Consider the following 24,865-nt stretch of genomic DNA (forward strand, 5'->3'; position numbering starts at 1 on the left):
CATCTCATTATGAATCTATTGCTTATTGAAGCTATCATTCGCTTTTAACGTCACTGCTCCGCCTCCCATAGGTCGTCATGTAATTTTAAATATTCCATAACATCATCCAACCACAAAGCAGCTTTGCTTAGTATTGTTGTGTTCCGGTTTTAAGATTGAGTGAGCCAGTGCAACAACAGTGGCTACTGTCTTTGTTAATGTGGTGGTGATGTACCATCAGGCCTATTTGCCATTTTATAATTTTATTTTTAATCAATCTCTGTACTCCATCTGTAAATCGTGGAATAACGAAATTCTTCGACCTCATATAATAGTAGATACCTATGAGGATGATGATTTCTCGATTTCGTCCACGATGGACACATAGATTTTAGGCGCAGGACCAGCTTTACTTGCTGTCTAGGGCACGTACGCACTTCCAGGCTCCTGGCTGTTACTGACAATTTTACGATAGAAAACGTCAATAACTTTTTGTCAGCCCGACTTAGGGATCCAAGATCTCAGGTTCTATAGGACCAACGAAGTGTATAGGAGTACAGTACCTATAGATTAACAAGGATTAAAACCAAAATGACGAGACGTTGAAATGAAAAAAACTCATTATATATGTCACACAATGCATCTCGAAGCGTAAATCAATCGTGATGCGCGTCCATTGTTAAACTAGAAAGTATATAAGTATGTACATAAATATTATTTATGAGTAAGTCTCCAATTGACCCTTTCGTTTACCTCTCTCGCGCGGAGTGTGACACTGTCTTCGGTCCGTTTATGCTAATGGTGCATTGTGACAGCCTCTTCATTTGTTCTATCGGAGAGACTGCTATTGTCATCCTGCCCTTTGACTCCATTGTCTGTTTTTTCTTACGCGCTGGATTATTTTATTTCCGTTATGTTATAACGCTTTGTTGTCTCATGTTACTCATTAAATTGAATCTAGGGTTTCTTTTTTCTTTTGTAAATTATTTTATTGTTATGAAATATATTTTCTTCAATGAAATTATTGTCTCATTATCAGGGTCATCTCAGGGTATATAGTAATAGCTTGAAAACGTCCAATTGCGAGACAATCGCCAAGACTTCTAGGAGATTCTATGATGTCGCTCTAGTGTGAGTTGGTCCATCTCCGTATCCTTATGATAATTTGCTTCTGCATTTAGACTTTTTAAACTACGATTTAATTCTACATGAATCCACATCCCGGTTGCTCGTGTTTCATAATTGCTTTTTTTATGTAGATAAAAAGTTAATAAAATCAATTTTTATTATTTGCTTTGGCCCTAAAACAATTGCTCATCTCGAAAGATATAATATATTTTCGTTTAATACCGAAGTGACGATTTAAATCAGCTTTGTCACGACCGGGTCGTTACGTATTGTGTTTTAGATTGTCATTCAAATGAGTGATAGGCGAGGCCCTAAACGCGGTGGCAGTCGTTGTCTCGACACCTTTAACCAAGAATACAATGATCATAAGTTACATTTTAAATACTTCATAACCATACATTTTAGAATTAATTATCAAACGATATTCTACTAACTTATAATTTTTTTTTGTCCATTTTTTGCCCATTTCATATAGAAAGATATATGTATTTAAAAAGTAACTATTCTCAGATCAATAAGCTGACTCCCTTATCATGACATAATATCTAGAAAAAAAAACAGATGCCATTAACAAAAAAAATAAAGAAAAATGAAAAAGTTAAATATATCTGTAGGTACGTATTAACAATGTACAATGGCGATTAGCAACATTGTATTTGTAACAAAATAAATGATAAAGAAAATTAAAGGTTTGCGATGTTATTTTACGATTCCTGTAAGCGACAAACGATGGCCATAAAAATAAGTAGACTCGGGCAGATATGTTATTATAACAATACATAGACGGAAAGCGTTGAAAAGCCTTGAATACATCTATTAAAATGTTTTTTTTTGAACTCCATACTAAATAAAGCTTATTTGTTATGTATAGTAGAATACACATTTCGAACCAGTTTAACTGACACGATTTGTTAATGACTACTCGTAGCACATTATATATTGTTTTTAATTGATTTTAAGACCCTTGCACATATAATTACCATATAATACATAATTAATAAAAATGGCAATGCTGTTAAACTTTTCATTCAAATTATAATTACTAAGCTGAGTTGCGACTTTGTAACAGAGTATGGACTCGTTTTGACGGTCGATTTTCTCCGCACCCATAAAAACGTAAACTGACTTCGCTTATAATAAATTACACTTGTAATCGTTCTGAAAAATTAACCATTATTCTAAATACTGAAAAAAATCAATATTTCGTATTAAAAGTTCACATATTAATGACCTTTTTTTATTAATGAATTGTCATCTATAATGCTGAAGACAAAATGACTGCTGTATATATTTTTTAAGTGCGGCTTCTGCTAAAATGACGTCAGATCGTACGATTGCCTAGTTTCTCTTTGAACTTTGTCGAACTTTATGCTTAGCGATAGTTGCCACCATCATTTCAAGGATTCCATTGTTGCATTCATCGCAATGATCCGCCGTAGTTGCGTCGCCTTTAGCCGCATCCGACATTTCCATTGTTGCAATTTTATTGCCGGTGTTACCGTCCCCGCTGAAGTCGTAAAGCACGGAACAGCCTTCGATACTATCTACCACGATCCGCTGGGGAGTAGATGGGATCCGCGACCGCAGGATGCGTATAATAGCGAACCGAAGCCACCGCAACAGCGATTTTCATTCGTTTCTAATAAATTGATACGAGGCGCGGTGCGACGGCTCTCGAGGCACGGGATTGGTCGAGGCGTACCCCGAGGTTCGATACTCGGGCCCCGGTTGTAAATCAACTTTACAACCTTTAATTACAGATATTTGCCGTCTTATGCGAGTGTAAGGGATATCGGAGGGCTGTGCTCGCGAAAATATCGCATAATAATGGGTATTGACCTGTAATGGCTCGCCTGTAGGTACTATCGGCCGCCTTTGTCTTGATTGTTGGAGCGAGAGAATATTCTTTTCTGAATGATTGCCAATTACATCGAATGGCCTCCTGAATTCCACTAAGCGATACAATACTTAAATATTGTGCGCGGTTTTGATTTGCGTCCGTATAAATGATTTATGCGTTATTAAGGTTTGAATGATGCGACGTTTAAAGGTTATTTTTTTTTTATATTTTACTGGTATAAGATCTTGAATTATTTGAGAATTTCGACGTCAATCGTTCATTATTAATCACGAGTTCGGTATTGCAGTCGTGATATAACTGTCAGTTTCCCGAGTGATTCTAATAAGAAAGTGTTATTGTGCGCGCGCGCAGTTCCCCACAATGTTGCACCGGATAGGGCGGCCGCCATTTTAATGTCTCTCAGACGGAATTACGCTGGATTGTTCTCAACTTTACTGCTCCCCTCATGATTGATCGTTGTATCCTCGGCCTTATGTCATTTTCGAACCGTATCTCTTGGAATTTGTACTACAGGCAATAAATACATTTTGAGTTATGATAAGTTTGTAGGAGTGCTAAATACGAAACCTTTATCACTAACCTTTGGTTTTTGACAAAAAAAAATCACACAGAAGTCACAGATTATGTATGGTACAAAATGTTTTGTCCCACTATTGGGAAAAGACCTCTTGGGGAGAAGGTTCTGAGCTTATTTCGCCATGCTGTACCAATGCGAATTGGTGGACGAATCGAAACTCGAAACATTATATAATTCATAACAATTCCTTTCCTAATCAATATATAACCTAATATTATTTTAACCTAACCTATTTGGATGTGTTTTAATACATTTCTTTTTAATGAAAAATGTATATCCACTCATGTTCTAAAAGTGTAGAAATTAACACGAGAGTGAACGTATTTCTAAATTAAAACTTCACTTGGCCCTGCAATAAATTCTTCCGCTCATAAACTCGTAACGACTGTCTAAACAGGGGCTAGCTGTCGTTTACAACCTTAATATACGAATGAGAAATAATATTACACACTCTTAATTATCATATATCAGCGTGTTTTGTAATCTTTAACGTTTTTCTCATCGTTTGATTAAACGCGTTCGTCTCTAAAGGTTTTTTCATATGTCATTCAATGCCTCGGTTTAATTGTTCAAGTTATATCCGTCGCACTATATTTGACGTATGTATATCTGAAATCGTAAATATTTTACAACCGCATCGGCGTTAGTTCCTTGCAATATGCATTTCTAACATATGTGTGATTCTATTTCAGTTGAGATTTATAATTTTGAACTGTGTAATAATTAATTCCATTAATATCATATCGCGATGTCTGATCTCCAGTTGCAGTATAAAAATAATATTGATATTCCACTTAATTTAATTCGTTTTAGTATTGAAAACTTATAATAACAGCGTGAATGTAGGTGCGTTAAGAGCACAGGCCAGTAATTGAGATTGATCGAGTCGTGAATCGAGAGGGGCGGCGCAATCAAAAGCGTATCAAGCCAATGAACGGCCGGCGACGACTCTCCGTGGCTCGCTATTGGCCGATCGCAGGGTTGAGGCATAAAGGGCCTTGATATAGCTCTCGATAAGAGGTAGGCGTTGGATGTCGATTCGATCGGTTATAGCTCGTGTCGTCGAAAGCGAGAGGCATCTGATAGGTCAAACGTCTTACCTAGATATAACATTAGCAAATGACATCTTCTTTTACGTAATTCCTATTACAGTTTTTAACTCTTCCCGTTAAAGAAGCTTAGTTTAACCATAAAAATGTATCATAACTTTAATCCGGTTATAAAATGCAACCGCAATGTATATTTATGCGATGTTACACTTAAAGGAGATTAGGGAACAAATCATTCGTTATTTACAATCCTTTATCAACATTCGGGGGCGTTAGGAGTTGACGATTTACGACAGTCGCGAGTTTTGCTCACAAAAGGGTTAGCCCTTCTTAGAGACATCGAGTGCTAATAAATATCGAGCGAGGTGAGAATATAATCGATGCGAATGCAACACTGTAACTACTGCGGTATCGAGAAAGGATTCATTCTATTCGAAGCCTCATAAAACGTTGGTTCATAAAGTGAAATTCATAATACATATTTAGCATAAGGTTTCGTAGGAAAAGCAATAATTTGTCACAATTGGGCACGATTAGATCGGCTCTGTCGGCGATTGGACATACGTCGTAAATTACTGTTTAACCGACGAAGTTGCGTGTGACTTTGTGGAGTGTGTATATTGTGCGATGCTTGGATTTTGTTTGCGGTAGGGTTATTCAAATAGCAAGTGCACGGTGCTGGGCGCACGCGCATCGAATCGCGCGTTTTCCGCCGGGGAAGGCGGTTAGTGGAAATCGTTATTGGGGTGATTGCTTTCATAAACAATAGGTTTTGTCCACGTTTTCTTGGAACTCACTCGTTATATAGATGGATAATGGAGGTTAGGGTTTATGTGATAGAAATACTTCTGCATTTATTTTATAAAAGTTATTAAATATATACCTACATTTGCAAACTATTTATTTATTTGTTATTTAAGATAACTATCTAATTTTAAGAGATAGGTAACCTACCTATTGTTGGACGAAAAATCGAATAATCTAAACCTAGACTACTTAGGTACCAATACACACCTACAATTACAGACCTATGGTACCTATAAAATGTTCAAATTATCAAAACTTTATTTTATGTCTATTACCTTATAGTATAGATAGGTGAGTTACATTAGCGCTATTAATCGTATTTTTTTATGATGCCTTATGAATTAAAGTAAAACTGTTTGAGTTGCCAACTGAGTTTTGAAATAAATTACCAACGTATAGGTAGATACATAGATATATGCTATTTAATGTAAGCGTCGGTTCCAATTACGTCCTCTCTGGTTGACGACATATTTTGTGCAATACGCAATTATATATCGAACTATTTCGAAGCTAATCTGTCTGCTCGACACGCAAATCTTGACAAACCTGACAAGGCTATCGAGATTTTTTAACAGGTATTGTTCCTTCTTATGTTTATAAAAATATTACATATAAGTAAATATATTTCATAATAATAAAGTTACTAAAATGCGCGTTAGTACTTAGACCTTGGACACATTTGAAGCATAATTCCTTATAGGCTTTTTCGCAATGTCTCCCTTAACATCTCAACACGATATAAATTGAACACAATTTTTGCTCAAACCGTGCGCAAAAATTGTGAACAATTATTAGCAACCAAAGGTATTCCTCAAAGCTTTGGGCGTTTGACGCATCAATATGGAAATGAATAACAGTGAAACAAAAACAAAAGTATTAATTAATACATAATTGAATATTTTTTACGTAGATACAATATCTGATATCGAAATAATAGGTATGAATATAAAGTTACGCGCACATTTCAGATTTACCTACCAATAGGTAATTTAACTACCTACCGCTTATTTAGAACGTTAATAAGTGTGAGAACCGTTGAAAGTGCAATACGTCTTTAAGTATTCGCTTTAACAAACACTTTTGAATGGTCACTTTACAAATATATTATGTCAGGTCTACGTGAAGCCAATACCCGTTCGAATGTAACAAACTATCTATTTCCTAAAATTAACCAGTAAATAATAATTTAGGTAGTTATTAGATAAGATTACATGTAAATACGAAATATTGAAATCAAACAAAATCTGTCTGAGAATTTGCTTATTTATTTTTCTACTAGTTGCCGCCCGCGGCTTTGTTCGCGATTTAGGGGGTTGTTTGCCATGTGTTAGGCAAAAAACGTATCCTTTTTTCTTTCTTGTAATAATGTAATAATTCTTGGAGTACAAGTTCATACCAAATTTCGTCAAATTCGGTTACGTTTACATTTATAATATTAGTAAAAACTAGTAAATATTTATACTTTAATAAACAAAATATTTACACGCTAAATTATTGAATGTATAATGTTGCATTAGGTACACCAAGCGATCAAATCGCTAAAGCAGCGATCTCTTCCAACCAACCACCTTTGGGCAGAGGACAAATTGTAAAAAATGTAGATGTAATAAAATGAACAGTTACTTTCTGCTTATATATCTAGGTATATTAACATTCTATACTAAGTATTCTATGCTCTAATATTATAAATACAAACCACAGATATTATTTACTTTAAAGTTCATATCATCAATCTCTTGAAAAATTACTTTGTCATAAATTACCAATAAAACCAATAATACAAACGACAAATACAATAAAGTGTTAATATAACCCCATATAATGAAGTTAATAATTTCGTCTATTAGGTATTTACATTCCCCAAACCTTTACCACGAAAGGAATAAAATGAACGCGTCCTAAATACAAATAAGTTACGCTTCATTTGCTCCAATTTTAGCGCATCACGTTGTGCTTAAACATAAGCACAGCAATTAATCTCTGAACGGGTGACGTTTGGAAACCCATCAGTCGCCCCTTCCCCCCGGCGCCCGCTCCCACCCTGGAGTAACCAGGGGAATGATTAACTGCAGACAGGAAGACGGATTGACAAATAGTCTGTTGGTATTTGCTAATGCCTCCAGTTCATCAATAAACGATCGGAGGTCGTAGTGTTTTATTGGCGCGAATTGTTCGTTTTACATTTTGACGCAGAATCTCACACTTTTTTTCATAATTACCTACATTTTATATTTACGATATTACGATCGTTACGATGTATATTCTATATCTAAGTATACAAAGATATTACCGTACAAGATTATTGAAATAATAATAATAAAAAGTTATTTTTTTAAACGTATGGTTCTTCCGTTGCAACAAGTTATAACAAGTCTTGTTTATATACGCATTAAACAAGCGACGTTGTTTGCTCTCCCATCGATCGTACGGAATGCGTTAAATATGCGGTACTTACACAACGCAACGCCGAGAGACGTGTTGTCTATTTTTCGTCACGCCATTAAGCTTACCACCGAATCACAGTAAATCAACTCGCGAACAATCGCCGGTTTCCGCGGGCCACACCGGCTGCGCTAAATCCGTCCGTAACGCATCGTAAACGAACGATCTGACGCGCTCGCGCCGACATAAATCATCGATCGCGCGATGCGTTGCGATTTAACATGCTAGCGACTTTACTGCCCTTACGTTTCGCTGTAAAGGGTTTAACTACTCTAAATAGAGCGCTCGTTTATAGCTGTTCGATAACTCGGTAATGGTCTTTTTGTCGCTTGAATGGATACTGAATATGTACTGGAATATGTTTTAGTAGATTACTAACTTCACTGATTGTGTTTCCAATACTTTATAATATATAAAAATGTTAATTAAATGTATGTAATCTTATCTATATTGTTGCAGGTACTCCAATCAACCGACTTCCTATAATGGCGAAGTCTGTTCTTGATCTCTACGAGCTATACAACCTGGTGATAGCCCGTGGCGGTCTCGTAGAGGTCATCAACAAAAAGCTCTGGCAGGAAATCATCAAGGGTCTGCGACTGCCTTCCTCTATCACCTCGGCCGCCTTCACCTTACGCACACAGTAAGAAATTAACTTAATCACTAACGGTCTTGCTTATAAACGGAGTTTAGCGGTTTAGTGAAAAACGAATTTATCTCATTCGTACATCATTGATTTGCCATTGGAAAGACGAAGGCAGCATTATTTATCTAAGCACCCCTAATATTTTATAGGCAATACAGTACAAATGTTGAAGCTGATGGCAACATTAAAAATAATGACAAAATAAAGCTAGCTCTATGGTATTTTAGTATCATACTATTTTAAATGAATATAGCACAGCACAGCACAGCGCATGATAATATTGAAGTTGAATAATTTAGGCGAAGATTACCCACAAAGGATTCAATTGTCCACGTGTGGTCTGTCAGGAGCCCTTCCATATTCGACACTGCGTCATTATACCTTACGAACTCTCACGACTCGGAGACAAAGCCTCCCCCACAATGGCCGTACGTGAGCCGCCAGCGCGACATTATGACAACTTCATAATTAATAACCTCTAACTCATCTCAACCGATATAATTTCTCGTTTATCTCGAGTTCCTTCACCTCGTCTTTTGTCGGTTCTCATAAAGGTGTATTCTAATTCAAACTGGGCATCGTTACGCACGACACGGATTTCAAATGCATCGTCCTTATGATTACTAATTACCTAGTATTTCACTTACTAAGTGAAGTATTTAATTAGACAGGGTTATGTACGTACAAAGAATCTAAAAATATAACACTTTAATAGAAATGTTAACCTATAATGATACAAATGATCGTGTCATCGTTTGTCCTACTTTCACGCCTCAGTACGACTCCATCATCTTAAAATTTGGCACACGGATTGTTCGAGACGTAACGAAGAAATTGAATGTGTTTTGATTTAAAAAGGAGAGCTGCACCTTTTATAAGCCTCATTAGAATCGCCAACGTATTGGGTAGTCAAATTGTTGACATAATTCACTGGATTCGTTAGTTACCGAATTACAAACAGTTGCAAAAACAGAAGGTTCCAAGTGATTCAGTGGAAACGCTCCATATTAAAATTGGGACCCAACTCATCATACATTTATATTAAAGGATCTGTATTAATTATAAGACACTAGAGTTCAAAGTTCAATCGACGTTCGTAAATTTAATTTGAACACAATTCCATTTAATTTATTATTACGATAGAGTTAAAACATTTTTCGAACGTTTTAATGAACGATTTCGTAGACAGGCGAGCTATACATAAAATTAGAAGACGGTAATGACGAATGTCATATAATTAGCTTACCCATTTGACAGTTCGTGTAAAGGTAGCCGACTTTTTATGACGCGTCGCCGCTTTGTGGAGCGCGTTTAATATGAAACGTTTTATATGAGTTATTGTATGGTCTGGTTGACAATGTTCTTGAATAAAATTGACTCGTCATAGAATAGGATTAGGAATGTTATATTCCTTTATAATACGCGATTGATAATTTACTTTGAAATATGATTTATAAGTGTCGCGTTTCGGTTGATAGGTACGTTGACTTACGAGCTTACATCACGATTTGAAAGGCTTCGGTGATAATAGAACAGCTAAAAGATGTATTATAACAGTATTAACATTTACAACTTAAGGATTTAATTTATGGAAATTTTTTCAATAGCTTAGGGCTTAGATCTACAATCCCGGTTTTTGCTTTTGGTCGAAAGTCATTTGACGTTCTTTGTTATATTTTTAATCTCTTGGCCAAACTTATTTCTTAAATTGGTTTTAAATATTGATATAATTATTTTCAGATACATGAAGTATCTGTACGACTATGAGTGCGAAAAGAAGAACCTGTCAACTAGAAGCGAGCTGGACGCCGCTATAGAGGGCAACAAGCGCGAAGGACGGCGTGCCTCTGGACAATACGACGCGCAGGCCGCTTTAGCCATGGTGAATATGAAACATTTATGAAATATAAAACAAAGAAATCTAATAATAATAATTTGCAGCCAGTTATAAAAACTTATGTTATTTATATATTTATTTTTAAACAAAACTGTTTTGATTGTGTTTTGTTTAAGCGGAGTTTCTAAAAATGAAATCCGTTACTCGAGTAGGTAATAAGTAGGTTTACCTATTGAAGTCATTTACATATTTCATTATTCATTGTTCTTCAAATAATATTTCATGAAGTAGATTTACTATTTATAAGCTATAGATCGTCTTCAATAAGAGCGATTAAGGTGTTACCATAACTTTTACGTTCAATATTATTTCCAGCCACAGCTCAACAGAGTTCCCGCGTCTCTTGCACAGTTAACTCAGCACATGCAGCCTCTCTCCCTCTCTCTCGGTGGAGGAGTCGCTGGGGTACCACGCCTTCCTCCCTTACCACCACACGCGCCCCACATCTCTCAACATGATATAGAGTTCCGCGTTCGCGAGTATATGAAGATGATACAGCAACAGCGTGACTTAATCAGAAACGGTAAGTATTTTTGCTTACAGTTGTTTTATCGAAGCCATTTTACCGTTTCTACAAACTCTAGGATAGGCTTTTGATAAAGTCGATACTGTAAAAATAAGTTTTATATAACTTTTAATGGTATTCTTTTTTTATTAATAACACATTTATAATTATTTTTATCTCATTTTATATGAAGTCAAAAATATTAGGTTATATTAAGGAGTTCCACAGGGCGCTATAGTAATACCGTTATATTTAATCATATATGATGTTAATGATTTAATTATTCACAGGCTCAGAATCTCCCCCGAATGCTCCGATGGTATCACCTCGCGACGCGGCTCTCTCCGCCATCGACGTATCGCGACTCACTCTTTGGTCATTATATAACAACAATAACAACAGCCCACAGCCTGATCTCGAACCGCAGCGGTAAATATCACAATTAATTACATTGAATTGATCATAATCCATGAATAGTATACCTACAGTAGTAGTAGATATGAAAAAAAAAATTTAATGCGAGTGTTTATTAATATTTTAGTAATTTAAGTTTTGGACATAAGTATATATTTTTACTCCAAATATCCATGTCAAATTTGTTCCATATTTTAAATGATTTGATATCAGGAACGGTTGCCAATACAGTTATTGTTTTTCCAATTCAGTTGTGAAACTTTTGAAAAAACACTCTTCAACAATCAAGTGCTTGGCAATGATTTTTTGCTGGGACAGATATTAAAACAACGCTGTCGACCCACCACAGACAGATGGTAAATACACCAAAACAACACTTTACAATATTTAAATAAATACGTGGTGATCACTATTCAATAATAAACTTTATTTGTAATTAAATAATCGGAATATCGCCACTATCGAAAGCAACTTTATAATTGTTGCCAAAGAATAGATGTTTATTTTTATACGTTGCTTCAATTTAATTCTGACGTTAGCGAAAGAGTGTTGAGCTGAGTCGACCTGACTCAGGTCGATTATAGGACAAGCACTAACGAAATAACTGTTGTTCTGCAGCGAGGCTCTTAACCTGAGCGAGAGTCCCAACTCCAGTCTCACCGGCATCAAGCGCGAGGCGTGCCGCTCGCCTCCCCCCGCCGCCAAGCGCCGCACCCCGCGCCCGCCCTCCCCCGCGCCCCCCGCGTCCACCTCCCCGCAGCTCACTCCGCCGCGCTCGCACGCGCATCTCAATGGAAACTCCAATGGGGTGCACGGGGCCGCTTTTAAGATCACCACACGAGGTATGTACTTATCTTAAAACATTTGTGTTTTGATTGGTCAAAACTTAAAAAAGAAACAAAAGAGTTTATATACATTTGGTAATAACTATATCATATAAAATAAGAAAATTAAAAAACATGGTAAGGACAAGGATTACGAAAAGTAATATCAAACGCTCATTAATAAAGATCACTAATAGGCCTTTTCCTCACTCCTCCTTCCTGCAGATATTCATATATTCATACTAAACATTTCTTTTTTTTAGGTGATTCGACCACAGGCGATCAACAGCTGGTAGTGTCAATCGAACTCAACGGCGTGACATACGAAGGCGTCCTATTCCCATCACAGAACGGCAACGGTCAAAACGGACATCGGCAAATGGTCTCTTAACTTCGCATATAACATAATGTATTTTTTAGGTTCGCGTCAAACGTTTCCAACACCCAAAACAAAGTAAGCTTAGAGAACCAGTGCAAAATATTTCTCATATCTCTGTTTATTAATAAAGAAGGGAGGGTAGATTTAAAATATTTATGGGCGTAGGTTTCCAACTGTCAGCTGTCATCTGTCACCATTTTGACAATCGGCGATAGTCTCTCGTGTTTTTTTACTATATTGAACAAAGTCTCAGTGTTTAGTTCCTACGTGCTGTTTGCTATTCTAACTGACGTTCGAAATAGTGTAACCATCTTTTGTTTTTTGATGTAGTAAAAAAGCACTTAAGTAGAGGAGATACATCGCTTGTTTTTTAATTTTGGTGCGTTCAGTTTATACTCCTTTGAAATTTAATTCTATGACTTAACGCTCGCTGATTATGGAACTCAACGATTTATATAATTTTTCGTACGGATCATCCGACAAAGTTACAATTCTGAGATATGTTTTCTTTTATAATTGTTATGCCATTGTCACTGCCCAGAGAGAGGACGATATAATCACGATATCGAGGCGAGTTCTTTAGTGGATGTTTTGTATATTTTTAATAAATTTTAAAGGTCAAAAGTATGACAATTTTTTTTTGTAAATATAGTTTTTTATTACATTTATGTTACTTATTTATGTTACTGATAGGCGTGGCGCATGCGTGAAGGGCGGCGTGTTTGTTTTTTTATATGATTTTTCGATGTAAATTTTTGTAAATAGTTCGTGTAAATGGTAGTATCATTATTTACACTGCATTGTATGTTTGTGATTATTACGTACCTATTTTATTAGAAGGTGTATATTTTAATCATCTATGACGTTGTCAGTATTGTATTGTAGTTTAGTTATTTATAGTTCACGTCAGCCGTTTTCATTTGAAATATTCATAATTCGCTTCTAAATAAGAAGCTAAGTCTTTTTTTATTGCAGACAGATTTGAACTTTATGTCGTTTGATATAAGAGCGATTGTCTAAAATTAAAGCGTTTCCCAAGTGAGTACTTGGATAATTAAAACGGCGATTGTAAATGTTTAAAATGTCCGATTTTAACATATAACTCGAATAATACGAAATGCGTGTCATTTTTTTAAATTACGTGGGAAGCCTCTAAGGAAATCTTAGTTCATGCCTAACTATCCTGAAACTGTGGCTTTCTACTTAGTTTAAACTTAGTGATCGACGTCAATTCTGATATTTTATTATATAAGGAGTTTGTAAGATAATTAGAAGGCACACTACTTAAAATAAACATTGTGGTGTGGCGTTAATCTTTGAAGTTTCAATTTTATGCCATTTCCCTAGAATAGGTTTAGTCTAGTTGTTGTTTAAATTAATATTAAGAAATAGCCGTCGAATCGAATCAGACACAGCGGCAGCTACATCACAAACTTTTTTATTTTTTATAATTAAGAAAAAGTATTTATCTCTTCAGTTTTAAGAAATATTACCGCCATTAAATATGGCGCGTGTGTTTTATAAGTGCAATAAGCGATATCCAAACAAAAAAAAAAAATTGAATAAAATCTCCAATATAATCGAATCGGATTTAAACATAAAATTAGAATTAGCATTTTAATATAAAATTATGCGATGTTTTGTAAATGACTGATTTTAATAATTTACGATTAATTTAATGGTTTTAAATATTACCGGTTATTGTAAAATTCTTTTAAGTTCACATTGTTCGAGCTAAGTAGATATAGTGTAGTACATTCCTGACGATGTACAATAATTTTTAAGAAAATTATAAACTGGCCTACTACCCGTTGCTGATAGTTTTGCGGCCAGACGCATTAACGACTTTCGTCTTACACCAAAAATTTTTTGATGTATTCAAATAATATACATGAATAAATAATATTATAATGACATATCAAACAGGTTTTTTATTCCTCCATTTTATAAAAACTTTACCTGAGTGTACCTTTATTTATAAGTAAGTCACTGGTTCCCCAATGTATTGAAATTACTAGTATCCGGGTAGAACGAAGTCGCTTTCTCTATAATTCTATATATTACGTGTTATATAACAGATGGAATAAATTGACAAACTTTGAGAATGATTAAATAAATTGTATGATTTTTAAAAAGAAAAAAAATAGATTAAATAATGTCACAAGAAACCGTTTACCATATATGATAAATAGAAAGAGAGGAGAAAGGTCGCTTGGATGGGGTAAAATGCTAGTTTTATGTGACGATTATAGTCAGTTCACTCTACTGTAAGAAGCATGGAAGAACTTCATTCCAATATATAACAAAGTTATATTTCAGAGTACCTCGGTAGACAATACCAAGTGTCAATTGATTTGGTAAGGTAGGTATACCGTTTTAGAAGAACACATTTTTTTTCTATTAGTAATAATAGTTTGAATCGGGATTTATTCTATAGTTAGTTAGACCAGCTATGTTGGAGCACCGTCGACTGCTGCCCAAGTATTAATCTTGGTAGAACGAGATTGAGTTTCGGTGCCGAAATGGTCTCGGCGGCACCGAAACTGCCTTTAATATTCTTGATCCTTGCACTTCCTTCTCTTAGACGCTATAAACTTTAATTTTACTTCAAATAAATTCCTTACTACACAAATTCTGAGACGATTTAAAGCAGGTAAATCGTTTCTTAGCTAGTGGATACGGAGCAGCAGGTACTTACCGGGCACGGATGCTTCGGTAAGTACCTGCACGGGATAGCGCGGCGGGAGGTGTCACCCTCCTGCCACGAGTGTGGTGCGCCAGTCGACACGGCGCACCACACCCTGAGTGAGTGTGCTGCGTGGGGGCCCCAGAGGCACACCCTTGCGGCGACTATGGGCGGAGACCTCTCGCTGCCGAGCATCGTCAACGAAATGCTCGGTAGTGAGACGTGTTGGTCGGAGATGCGCTCCTTCTGCGAAAACGTGATGTCGCAGAAGGAAGCCGCGGAGCGGGAGCGGGAAGAGGATGCCGCTGCAGACCCGCTCCGCCGAAGACGACCGGGGAGGAGGAAGAAGCGCTACGCGCACCTTCTCCCCCCGCCTCAATAGGCGTCGCGGGGACTAGGGGGGGTCTCAGTACCCCGAGAACCCCCCCTAGGTGTTGGAGGCCCGCATAGGCGGGCCGACCGTCAGGGCGTCACGGTAGCATGCGCAAGCGATCCCGTGGCGCCCGCCGAAAGACGGAGAGGGTACCGCTGGTTTTTTAGTGGGTAAACCCGGCGTACCTGGGCGCACTCGGCGTCCAGGGCTCCGGGGAGTCCCACACACCCCCCCACCTTCCATCACGTGGGGGAAGCGCGTAACGCGTTTTTCCAGCGAGAAAAAAAAAAAAAAAAAAGTGGATACGGAGCACGGAGTAAATACCATATAGCAAAGATTGTACCTGCAAACTTCGTACAAATAAAATTATTTTAAATGTCAATAAATATTACATTTTTTTTTACAAATTTAAATGTCTAAATAAAATTAAAAAAAGTATAGTAATCAAAGTGCAGTTTAAACACATTTATTTGTAATAGTTTCAGATTACAAAATAATATGTTTCCATTTAAAATATTATGTAAGATAGATATTTTCAATTTTATCAATAAGTAATAAATATTTAGTTATTAGCGCCATCTTGGTAAATAGGTTTGATTTTAATTATTCCTTGTTTCTGCCATCTGTTGGATTTTATTAGAACTACTATAAAGCCATGGCGTAAAATATAGAGCGTGGTATTTGTCATAAAGTTTTCACTCTGTTGGGATAGATGGCGCTGATACGAAAAACGATTAGATTTGTTTTCTCGAAGACCATTTACACCAGTAGTTCCCTAACTTATTTTTCTCGTCGACCACCTATTGGCATGAGAGAGTTCAAACTCTCTCATGCCAATAGGTGGTCGACGAGAGACATGAGAAATACTTAAATTTGTTTAATCTTAGTGCTTTTAATTCTATCCGTAGGGTTATTACGAGTATTTCAGCAATTAAAATCTATAAAATTGTTAGGGATTCTCTCAAACTGATGAAGAAAAAAAAAGGGTGGTGATCAAGTTCATGTCTGAACAAGCATTAACTGTACACAAAATTGTACGTAATATCGAATACGCAAGTCTGGACTAGTATCAGACGCTTGCCTTATTAAAATCTTATCTGCTTAGTTAGGTACTTAAAACAATGTAGGTAGGCTCTTATATAAACTATGCTTACATTTTTGCTCTTTACTATCAAAAGCAGATACATTTTCGTGGACCCCCATTAACATCTTATGGACCCCCATTTTTTATTCACGCCTACGTAGACCCCCAGCAAGTCTCCCGTGGACCCCTGGGATCAACCTGGACACTTTGGGAATCACTGATTTACACGATGATGCACTTCTGTTGAAATACAAAATTGCCAATTTTTTACTCCTAAATGAGCCACAACTGTTCATAAAAAAATATTAAATATGAATATAAAAGTGTTTGTGATGGGGGCCGTAATATTTCCAAATTATGTCGAGTACTTCTTGATAAAAATAGTGGACATTTAACAATAATTACTGTGTTTGTAACGTGCATAATTATTTTGTACATAGATAACATTTTATATGTTTTTTATTGACTATACAATTAGTTAATAAATCTGTAGCTAAAGTTGTGACTCTGTTGACAACAGCAACAACGAGGAAGGTACCGCTGGTTTTTTAGTTGGTCTTCTGATGTACTAGGGCGTACTAGACGTCGTGGGCAACGGCGAGTCCCCTATATGGCGGGAGGGTGTTATCTATCGTGGTGGTGGTCACTGGACAATGGACAATGGACATGGACAGGGTATTAAAATATTAAAATACTTTTTTATCAATTTAGAGTCTACGTAGTGTGTGGCGTCTGGCGCGTGCTACTACGAGACATAGAAAAATTTGGTAAAATAAGCTCCGGAAAGCCGGTCCTATCGCTGGCAAGTGCATCACGGTGTAGATGGTTTGTCGTCACGCCAACGATAGCGCGATTTAATGTATAACTAGCGCCATCTATGATTTTACGCAAACAATTCTGCACTTAAATATTTCCTGCTAAGTTAGTTATAGTCCATTAAGGATGTCGACCGTTACCAATTATTTGAATTATGTTGATGGCTAAATAAAACTGCAAAATTTTTAATTATTTAAAGACACTCCTTAAAGGAACGTGCGACGTGAGGGATTTTTTTAATATGTTGAAATGTGTAATGAAAATATCAATCTTGAAATTGGAATGCTTAAACATTTTTTATGTAAAATTTATAATCAATGTCGAGGAGTTGGAAATAAAATAAACTTAATGTTTATGGAACGAATGACAATCATAATCTATATATATATAGCTTAAAGCAAAATACCGCTCACTGATTAATCACGAAATCTCAGACACTTTAACACCTACAAACTTTTAATTTGGCAGGCTGTAGACATCCGCTATGAACGAATTCTACTAACATCCACCCAAAGGAGGTTAAAACGGTTGTTGGAAGTTTGTGTTTTATAAACTTCGGGTAAGGCCGAGCTAGTTATTTAAATCGTTTAATTATATTGTGACGTCAGAATAATCTAAAGCAGCTTTGATTTCGTTCTTCAATAAATTATGTAAGTAAATGTAAACTATTGGGAAATTGTTCCTTTGGGTCAGTAATGTATTCCATTGTTACTGATTCTGATGGACCACTGTGGAATACAGACTGAATGTTTAAGTGTGTGATCAAATCTGAAACTAGGAATTGGAACAGTATTTATACTTATATTATACATTCGAAAGTATCTCTGTCTGTCTGAATTTCATGACATTTGGTATCAAATGGAATCAAATTGAAATATTCTTTATTCAAGTAGACTCATAAGAGCACTTTTAAATCGTAATGCACAGTGTTCATTTAATGTAAAGCTAGTACTGCTTATCTTATGGCTATTCCAGCCATAAGAGGAGAAATGCTAAATAAAAAACATTTGACAGAAAAATTGACTTGATATCATTGGTCGAGCGAGAGCTTAATTGATCTATGATATTCACTATGGATTTGCTAAAATGGCGCTTTGAAAGTCGATGAAACTATTATCGCAACGTTGAAAGTAAAATTTAAGTAGTTAAGTGTACTAGTGTTTTATTGTAAATAAAGATATATGTAGTTATCAAAGAGTAGTATCATTCACGCAATTCACAATAGTATCAATCGATTTACATATAGTATGTTAACTTTCTAATATTATAAATGCGAAAGTTTGGATGAAGGGATTTTTGTTACTCAATCACGCCTGAATGTCTGAACGAATTTGAATGACATCTAAATCAGAATGTGTAGAAAACAGTACATAGGTACAGTTTTATCCTATCCTCATACCTGCAACACAAGAGGGCGGAAACAAGTTTTATTAATTTATAAAGTTCAGAATACATATATTTTAATGAAGTTTATATATAAAAAAGTTAATTTTTCTTCGTATTTTATGCTTGCCGATTTTTCTCGTCATGTTAATTTGTTCGGTTCAATAATTTTATACGAAATACATGGAAAAATAACTTTTTAAAATGATTAGTTTGGTCATAATGTTGTAAAATTGTTTTTGTAACTAATGTCAGGACTCAGGTGTCTTGCATAGTTCCACGAGGGAGCGACATAAAAATGGCATTGTGAAAAAGTGGAAAAACCACTCTCAGAAGTCGATGCCAACACGTGCCACAATAGAATAAAGTGTATATCATCATAATAATACTTAAATTAGCATTTTTTTTTAGCATTAGCAGCCTGTAAATTTCCCACTGCTGGGCTAAAGGCCTCCTCTCCCTTTGAAGAGAAGGTTTGGAGCATATTCCACTACCACTGCTCCAATGCGGGTTGGCGGAACACATGTGGCAGAATTTCGTTCAAATTAGACACATGCAGGTTTCCTCACGATGTTTTCCTTCACCGCCGAGCACGAGATGAATTATAAACACAAATGAAGCACATGAAAATTCAGTGGTGCCTGCCTGGGTTTGAACCCGAAATCATTATCATTAATCAGTGAGTGGTATTTTGCTTTTATGTATATATATAGATTTTACGTCTCTTATTTTGTTGTTTATCATTTGACCGGTTTAAGTTTACCGATTTAAAAAATATATGTTTTCGAAACATATATTTTTACTTATTGAAAACTGATTATCCTTGTTTGAAATGTAGTTTGCGATTGAAAGTTTGATTTTAGTTTTCTTATACAAAAATAATTCTATGTACGCTCGAAGTAGGCCAAATAGTATGCTACGGCTTAAGGCTGAGCAAAACGATTACTTCGGATCACAAAGGATGCTTAGGTAACTCGAGTAAGTATGCGGTATTAATGGAGGGGGTTAATGTGAATTGTCGTTTAAATTTGTACCTTTTTATAATTTAAGGAGGCTGCGTGAGTTTTGGTCCAATTTTAAAGGATTGTTTTGAACTTATTAATTGCTTTTTTGTTTATAATTCATCTTGCATTTGATGCTTAAGAAAACGATAAAGAGTAAACAACGACTCGCAAATAATCTAAACATCACGAGGAAACCCTGGACTTTGATATAATTATGAGTAAGTCGCAGTCATTAACCTCGTAAAGCAGCACGGTGAACTAATGTCAAACAAACATTCATAAATACATATTACATACAGGGATAATAAGTTCTTTTATTTTAAACAAGTTGCGCACGCGGCTTTTTTCGCTTAAGGTAGGGATTAATTATATGACGTAATAATGATGATAAATTTTGACTTTTGACTGATCAGTTGATACATTAAATAGATATAAACAGTAACAACCTGGACATTTCCCTCTGCTAGGGCTGGCTCTCCCTTTGGCGAGAAGGTTTGAAGAATATTCCACCACGCTACTCCAATGCGAAATTATAAATTAGACACATGCAGGTTTCTTCACGATGTATTCCTCCGCCGAGCACGAGATGAATTATAAACATAAAAATTTAGTGGTGCTTGTCTGGGCTTGAACCCGAAATCATCGGTTAAGATGCACGCTTTCTGGGAATACTTTGCATTGAGTATTATTGTCATGAGCACCGTTGCTCATACACATAACATCGTTGATATACGACTTGAAAACAAACGAGTCATATTAAAACGAACAGACAAACATTAGTGCACTAGAAATGGAATATCTTCAATTATTCGTATCGCGTTCAACAATTAATATTGAGTAACAATAGTTCAAGCTATTTTAGTCCTTATAGTCGTAGACATAAAAGCGATAGGAATGTTATGTATCGTTTCTATTCGAATGGATTGATTAAATCGGTAACAATTGCGACATCGCAGTGGTTTATTCAAACTGAGTGTATTCTCAATTAAAATTACTATCGCATAGTTGTATGTGAGTATAATAATAATATGTATGAATTAAAGTTATCACTTTGTCAAATTAAATAGTTGAATTCGGTAAGCATTTATAAAGGGTTCTATAATTGAAATTGAATTATTTAATTTTATTTCAATTTGCAATAGAGTTAAATTCTTTGTTCTAAATTGATTAAAATTTGACAAAATAATGGATTCAATAAAAATAAATGAAAGTAAATTAAAACAGGCACATTTCAATAAAGCATTTTCAAACGAGCTGTACAATTATTTCTCAATTAACAGCGTTCCGTATCATCCAAATCTCAACCAGAGTAATGTAACGCAAGCGTGATATTAGAGCACATTCGCTGTTCACTGCAGAACGCAGAACATATACTGTACGAGTGTGTGCGCAATCATCGATGCACTTTTCATTCCCTCACTGTGATATCCGATGGGACAGCAAATCCGAGACGATTGGAAAGTTCAGGAGCAAAGTCAAAGTCAAAAATCTTTATTCAATATAGAAGTGTTTACACTTGCTTATTGATTGTCAAAAATCTATCACCGGTTCGGAATTTAACACCTCGGACCTGAGAAGAACCGGCGAAAGAAACTCAGCGGGAATTTTTTTTTTGTTTTTTTTTTTTTCCATTTGCATGTATCTACAATAATAATAATATTTTAGTTATTTGAAACAGCCTGGAGGCGACCGTTTCATTCCCAAGGTGTGCAGTCAACTAAAAAGTGTAGTACCACTAAGTGCAGAACCAATACCATACTTTTACCAAAAACCATAGACCATATACCATTAGACCTCCGTAGAGATCCGCATCGTGAATTTATCGTGAATGTATCATTTATTTACGGAATACCAAATGCGATGCAAGCAATAAATAGCTTAGTTGTACACCAGTGATATTGCATGGCTATCGAAAGTTGCTGTCCTTATCATCATCATTTTACTCGGGGTCGGCGCAGCATGTCTTCTTCTTCCATACTTCTCTGTCGGACGGCATCTCGCAAGTAACATTCTTTCTACCCATATCGTCTTTCACACAATCCATCCATCATTTCTTTGGTCGTCCCCTACCTCTATATTCAAGCTTAAGACCTTCCTCACAACATGGTTTGCTTGTCTCACTTTAGAGATCCCAGGCTCAGATTCCAGTTGACATATTCTAGTTGGTCATACAAATGTTTGCCATTCAATAAACTCAATGGCGAATTTACACAATTTCCGACCGTTTTTGGAACCAAGATCTTTTACGCGGCTTTAATAGCGTTTTGGCCTCTCCAGGCGACCTTTCTCTCTGTCGTTTTCACTATGTCTCTTTCTACTGTATATGGTTTTATAGAAAATTATTTAAACTTATTTTTATTAATGTTTTAATTCTTTGATTGATTTATACAATACATGCATATAACAATTATATTTCTTTCAGGGAATTATTCTCATACGGTGTTAATTTGTTTTATTGTATTCTTTCCAACTGGGTGTCCCTCCTTTTTTATTTCAGAGTGGGCAGACTATTTTACGGGCCATCTGATCGTTAGTGGTCAGCACCACCTATAGACATTGACTATAAGTACTACAAAAATGTAGCCATCCTATATATTGTCAGTGCGGTACCAATCTCGAGGACTAAGACTATCACTATCACTTGTTTTACACCGGCTCACTCATCAAACTAAACTAAAACACAACAATATTAAGTATTATTGTTTTGTGGTAGAATATGTGATGAGTTGGTGGTACTTAACCAGAAGGGCTTTCGTGACACGGCAGCTGCTCGCTACCGTTGAGGACATGCCCGGGCAAGGAGGCATGCCTCGAGGCCCGTACCCAGCTTGATCACTATAAGGCTAGGCAGGAAGAACCTCTACTCACAATGCCTCGACACCAAGTGAGCGATATGAATACTGTCTCAGTTGTAATAAAAAAGTAATCGATCCTAAAGGAAACGGATGCGCTTCTATACATACTTGGGCGCAGATGTTACCAGGCTGAAAGTACTATTTGATGATTTATATCTAATCAAAACATATCTGAAATATAAAACATCAACCTACACTTTAAATGTAGTTTTTTATCTACATAGTTCAATAGTATCATTATTTATTTATTTATTTATCTATATTGGAATTTATAGTTGAGTAATTGCATTCGAAATGACAGCAAATAATTTAACTTGTTTAGGTTTTTCAAAGGAAAAGAAAAGTACATAATCCAGGTACTGTGTTACTTTATTTACTTAATACCGTCCCTAATTAAGCTACTATAATTGACATAAATATGGACGCAGTACTATACCGTGTCATTACAATAATATTGCCAAGAAATCCTCTACCTCTTTGAGATTTATCAATCAATTCCATACATAAAATATATTTTGCGATGTTTGACGACGTCAGGTCGAGTAGCGTGTGCACCGGTTTTCATGGGTACGCCTCTCCGAGGTCCCGGGTTCGATTCCCGGCCGAGTCGATGTAGAAAAATTTCATTAATTTTCTATATTGTCTTGGGTCTGGGTGTATGTGGGATACACCGCTGATAACCTCCTTACAAACTTCAATGACATAGCCATTTGCGTGCCTGCTTTAATTGGTATGTCCCTAATGAAATTAAAATAAGTACTATTAATATGCTGGGGAATACAGTTTAAATATAATTATACCGATAATCTATTATTGTATTATTATTTTATAAAATGCAACTTTTTTTTTTTGAGTCTACATAAGTCTTGTCGTCCTTTTCTGCCTGATATGTCTATCGTCCTCTTTAAATTAATATATGTATATTCGTGCAATTTTTTTGTCCACCATCTCATAAGCACTGTTTCTAATATACCACCCCAGGTACCTCCGCAGGCTGCTGGTAATCGTCACTGATTACACTTCACCGTATTTATACTCTGTGGCTTTGAGAGTACCTTTGTACTAGATATACACGATTGACATGACATCGTTAACCTATAAATCCTTATCTGACCCAACTTGTAATTAATTGACTCTAAACGACAGATACTTACTGATCAAATATTTAAATATTTATTCATATAAACGGCTATATTTACGTATTGTAATACGTATACGTAAATAGTGAATTCAAAACCTCAGCTCAGTTAGGTATACTGGCTGAAAGTTTATTTGCAAGTTTTGACCAATAGATATTGATCGTAACGTTCAGCTACCACAGGCCTTGTGTGTTGTGGCAGATAGACGTATCATTGTATTAAATGTACAACTTTAGTGAAGGCACACATGCTTTCTGAATAAGCGTAAACGTTTCTCCGAATATGACGAAACAATTTGTTATTAATTAATTCCACGTAAAAATTGCTCATATTATTTGAAAATATATTTAATTCTGCGTATAAATACTCATTATCTCACTCCGAGGCTCGATGTATTCGAACGATGTGAGTTACTAACTTCAAATTGCGGGAATGTGATTTGTACATAATAAACTTGAAAATGGTTTCAATGGAAATCGACTTCCAAAAAACGCAAAGGTTAAACTCGTAGTCTCGTAGTGCACAAGTTTGTATGAGAACACGAGTGTACATTACTTTACTTATTTCCTCACTCTCCATGGAATGGCATATCCGACTCGACCAGAAAGAAAAAAACATTACTCGCTTTCCGGGGCACGGGAGTGTAAACTACTCACTTCCAAACTCCAGACGGCTAGAAAATTTCTTGACTGAAACGCTTACCATCAGGTGGCCCATTCGTCCGTCCGTCTGTTTTTATTTTATTAAAAAAGAGCGTACGAAGGAATTCGCGCGTATAACTCGTGTGATAAATGTTCTACAAGTATCAAGAAGAGACGCTACCATGACTTTCATAAAGCTGGAGTCTGATAAATGTACGTAGATAAAATTTAGAAGATTAATTTATCTCATCGGGATTGTGTTTGTCGAGTGTCATCTAGTTTACGAAAAAAAAATACGTTAGAGGAAGTCGAAAAGGTGACCAATATTGTTCGTTTATATTTTCTAAATTTACGCTAAAACTTTAAGACTAATAAA

General features: G+C 35.9%; 1 protein-coding gene across 3 annotated transcripts in view; it reads left to right on the forward strand.

The window, feature by feature from the left end:
• The window catches only part of LOC125070438 (protein dead ringer), a 113,817-nt gene extending 99,386 nt beyond the window's left edge, over positions 1 to 14,431 (forward strand). For 2 of the 3 annotated variants that reach the window (XM_047680315.1, XM_047680316.1), the window contains 7 exons: positions 8,303 to 8,486; positions 10,230 to 10,371; positions 10,702 to 10,909; positions 11,182 to 11,320; positions 11,557 to 11,661; positions 11,924 to 12,147; positions 12,393 to 14,431. In XM_047680315.1, coding sequence (XP_047536271.1) covers positions 8,303 to 8,486; positions 10,230 to 10,371; positions 10,702 to 10,909; positions 11,182 to 11,320; positions 11,557 to 11,661; positions 11,924 to 12,147; positions 12,393 to 12,520 — 1,130 coding nt within the window. In that variant the 3' untranslated portion in view covers positions 12,521 to 14,431. The remainder of the gene's footprint in view (positions 1 to 8,302; positions 8,487 to 10,229; positions 10,372 to 10,701; positions 10,910 to 11,181; positions 11,321 to 11,556; positions 11,662 to 11,923; positions 12,148 to 12,392) is intronic. The other variant, XM_047680317.1, reaches the window with a different exon arrangement.
• The last annotated feature ends 10,434 nt before the right edge of the window (positions 14,432 to 24,865 follow it).

Source organism: Vanessa atalanta, chromosome 17, assembly GCF_905147765.1.
Source record: "Vanessa atalanta chromosome 17, ilVanAtal1.2, whole genome shotgun sequence".
In the NCBI taxonomy this organism is placed as follows: Eukaryota; Metazoa; Arthropoda; class Insecta; order Lepidoptera; family Nymphalidae; genus Vanessa; species Vanessa atalanta.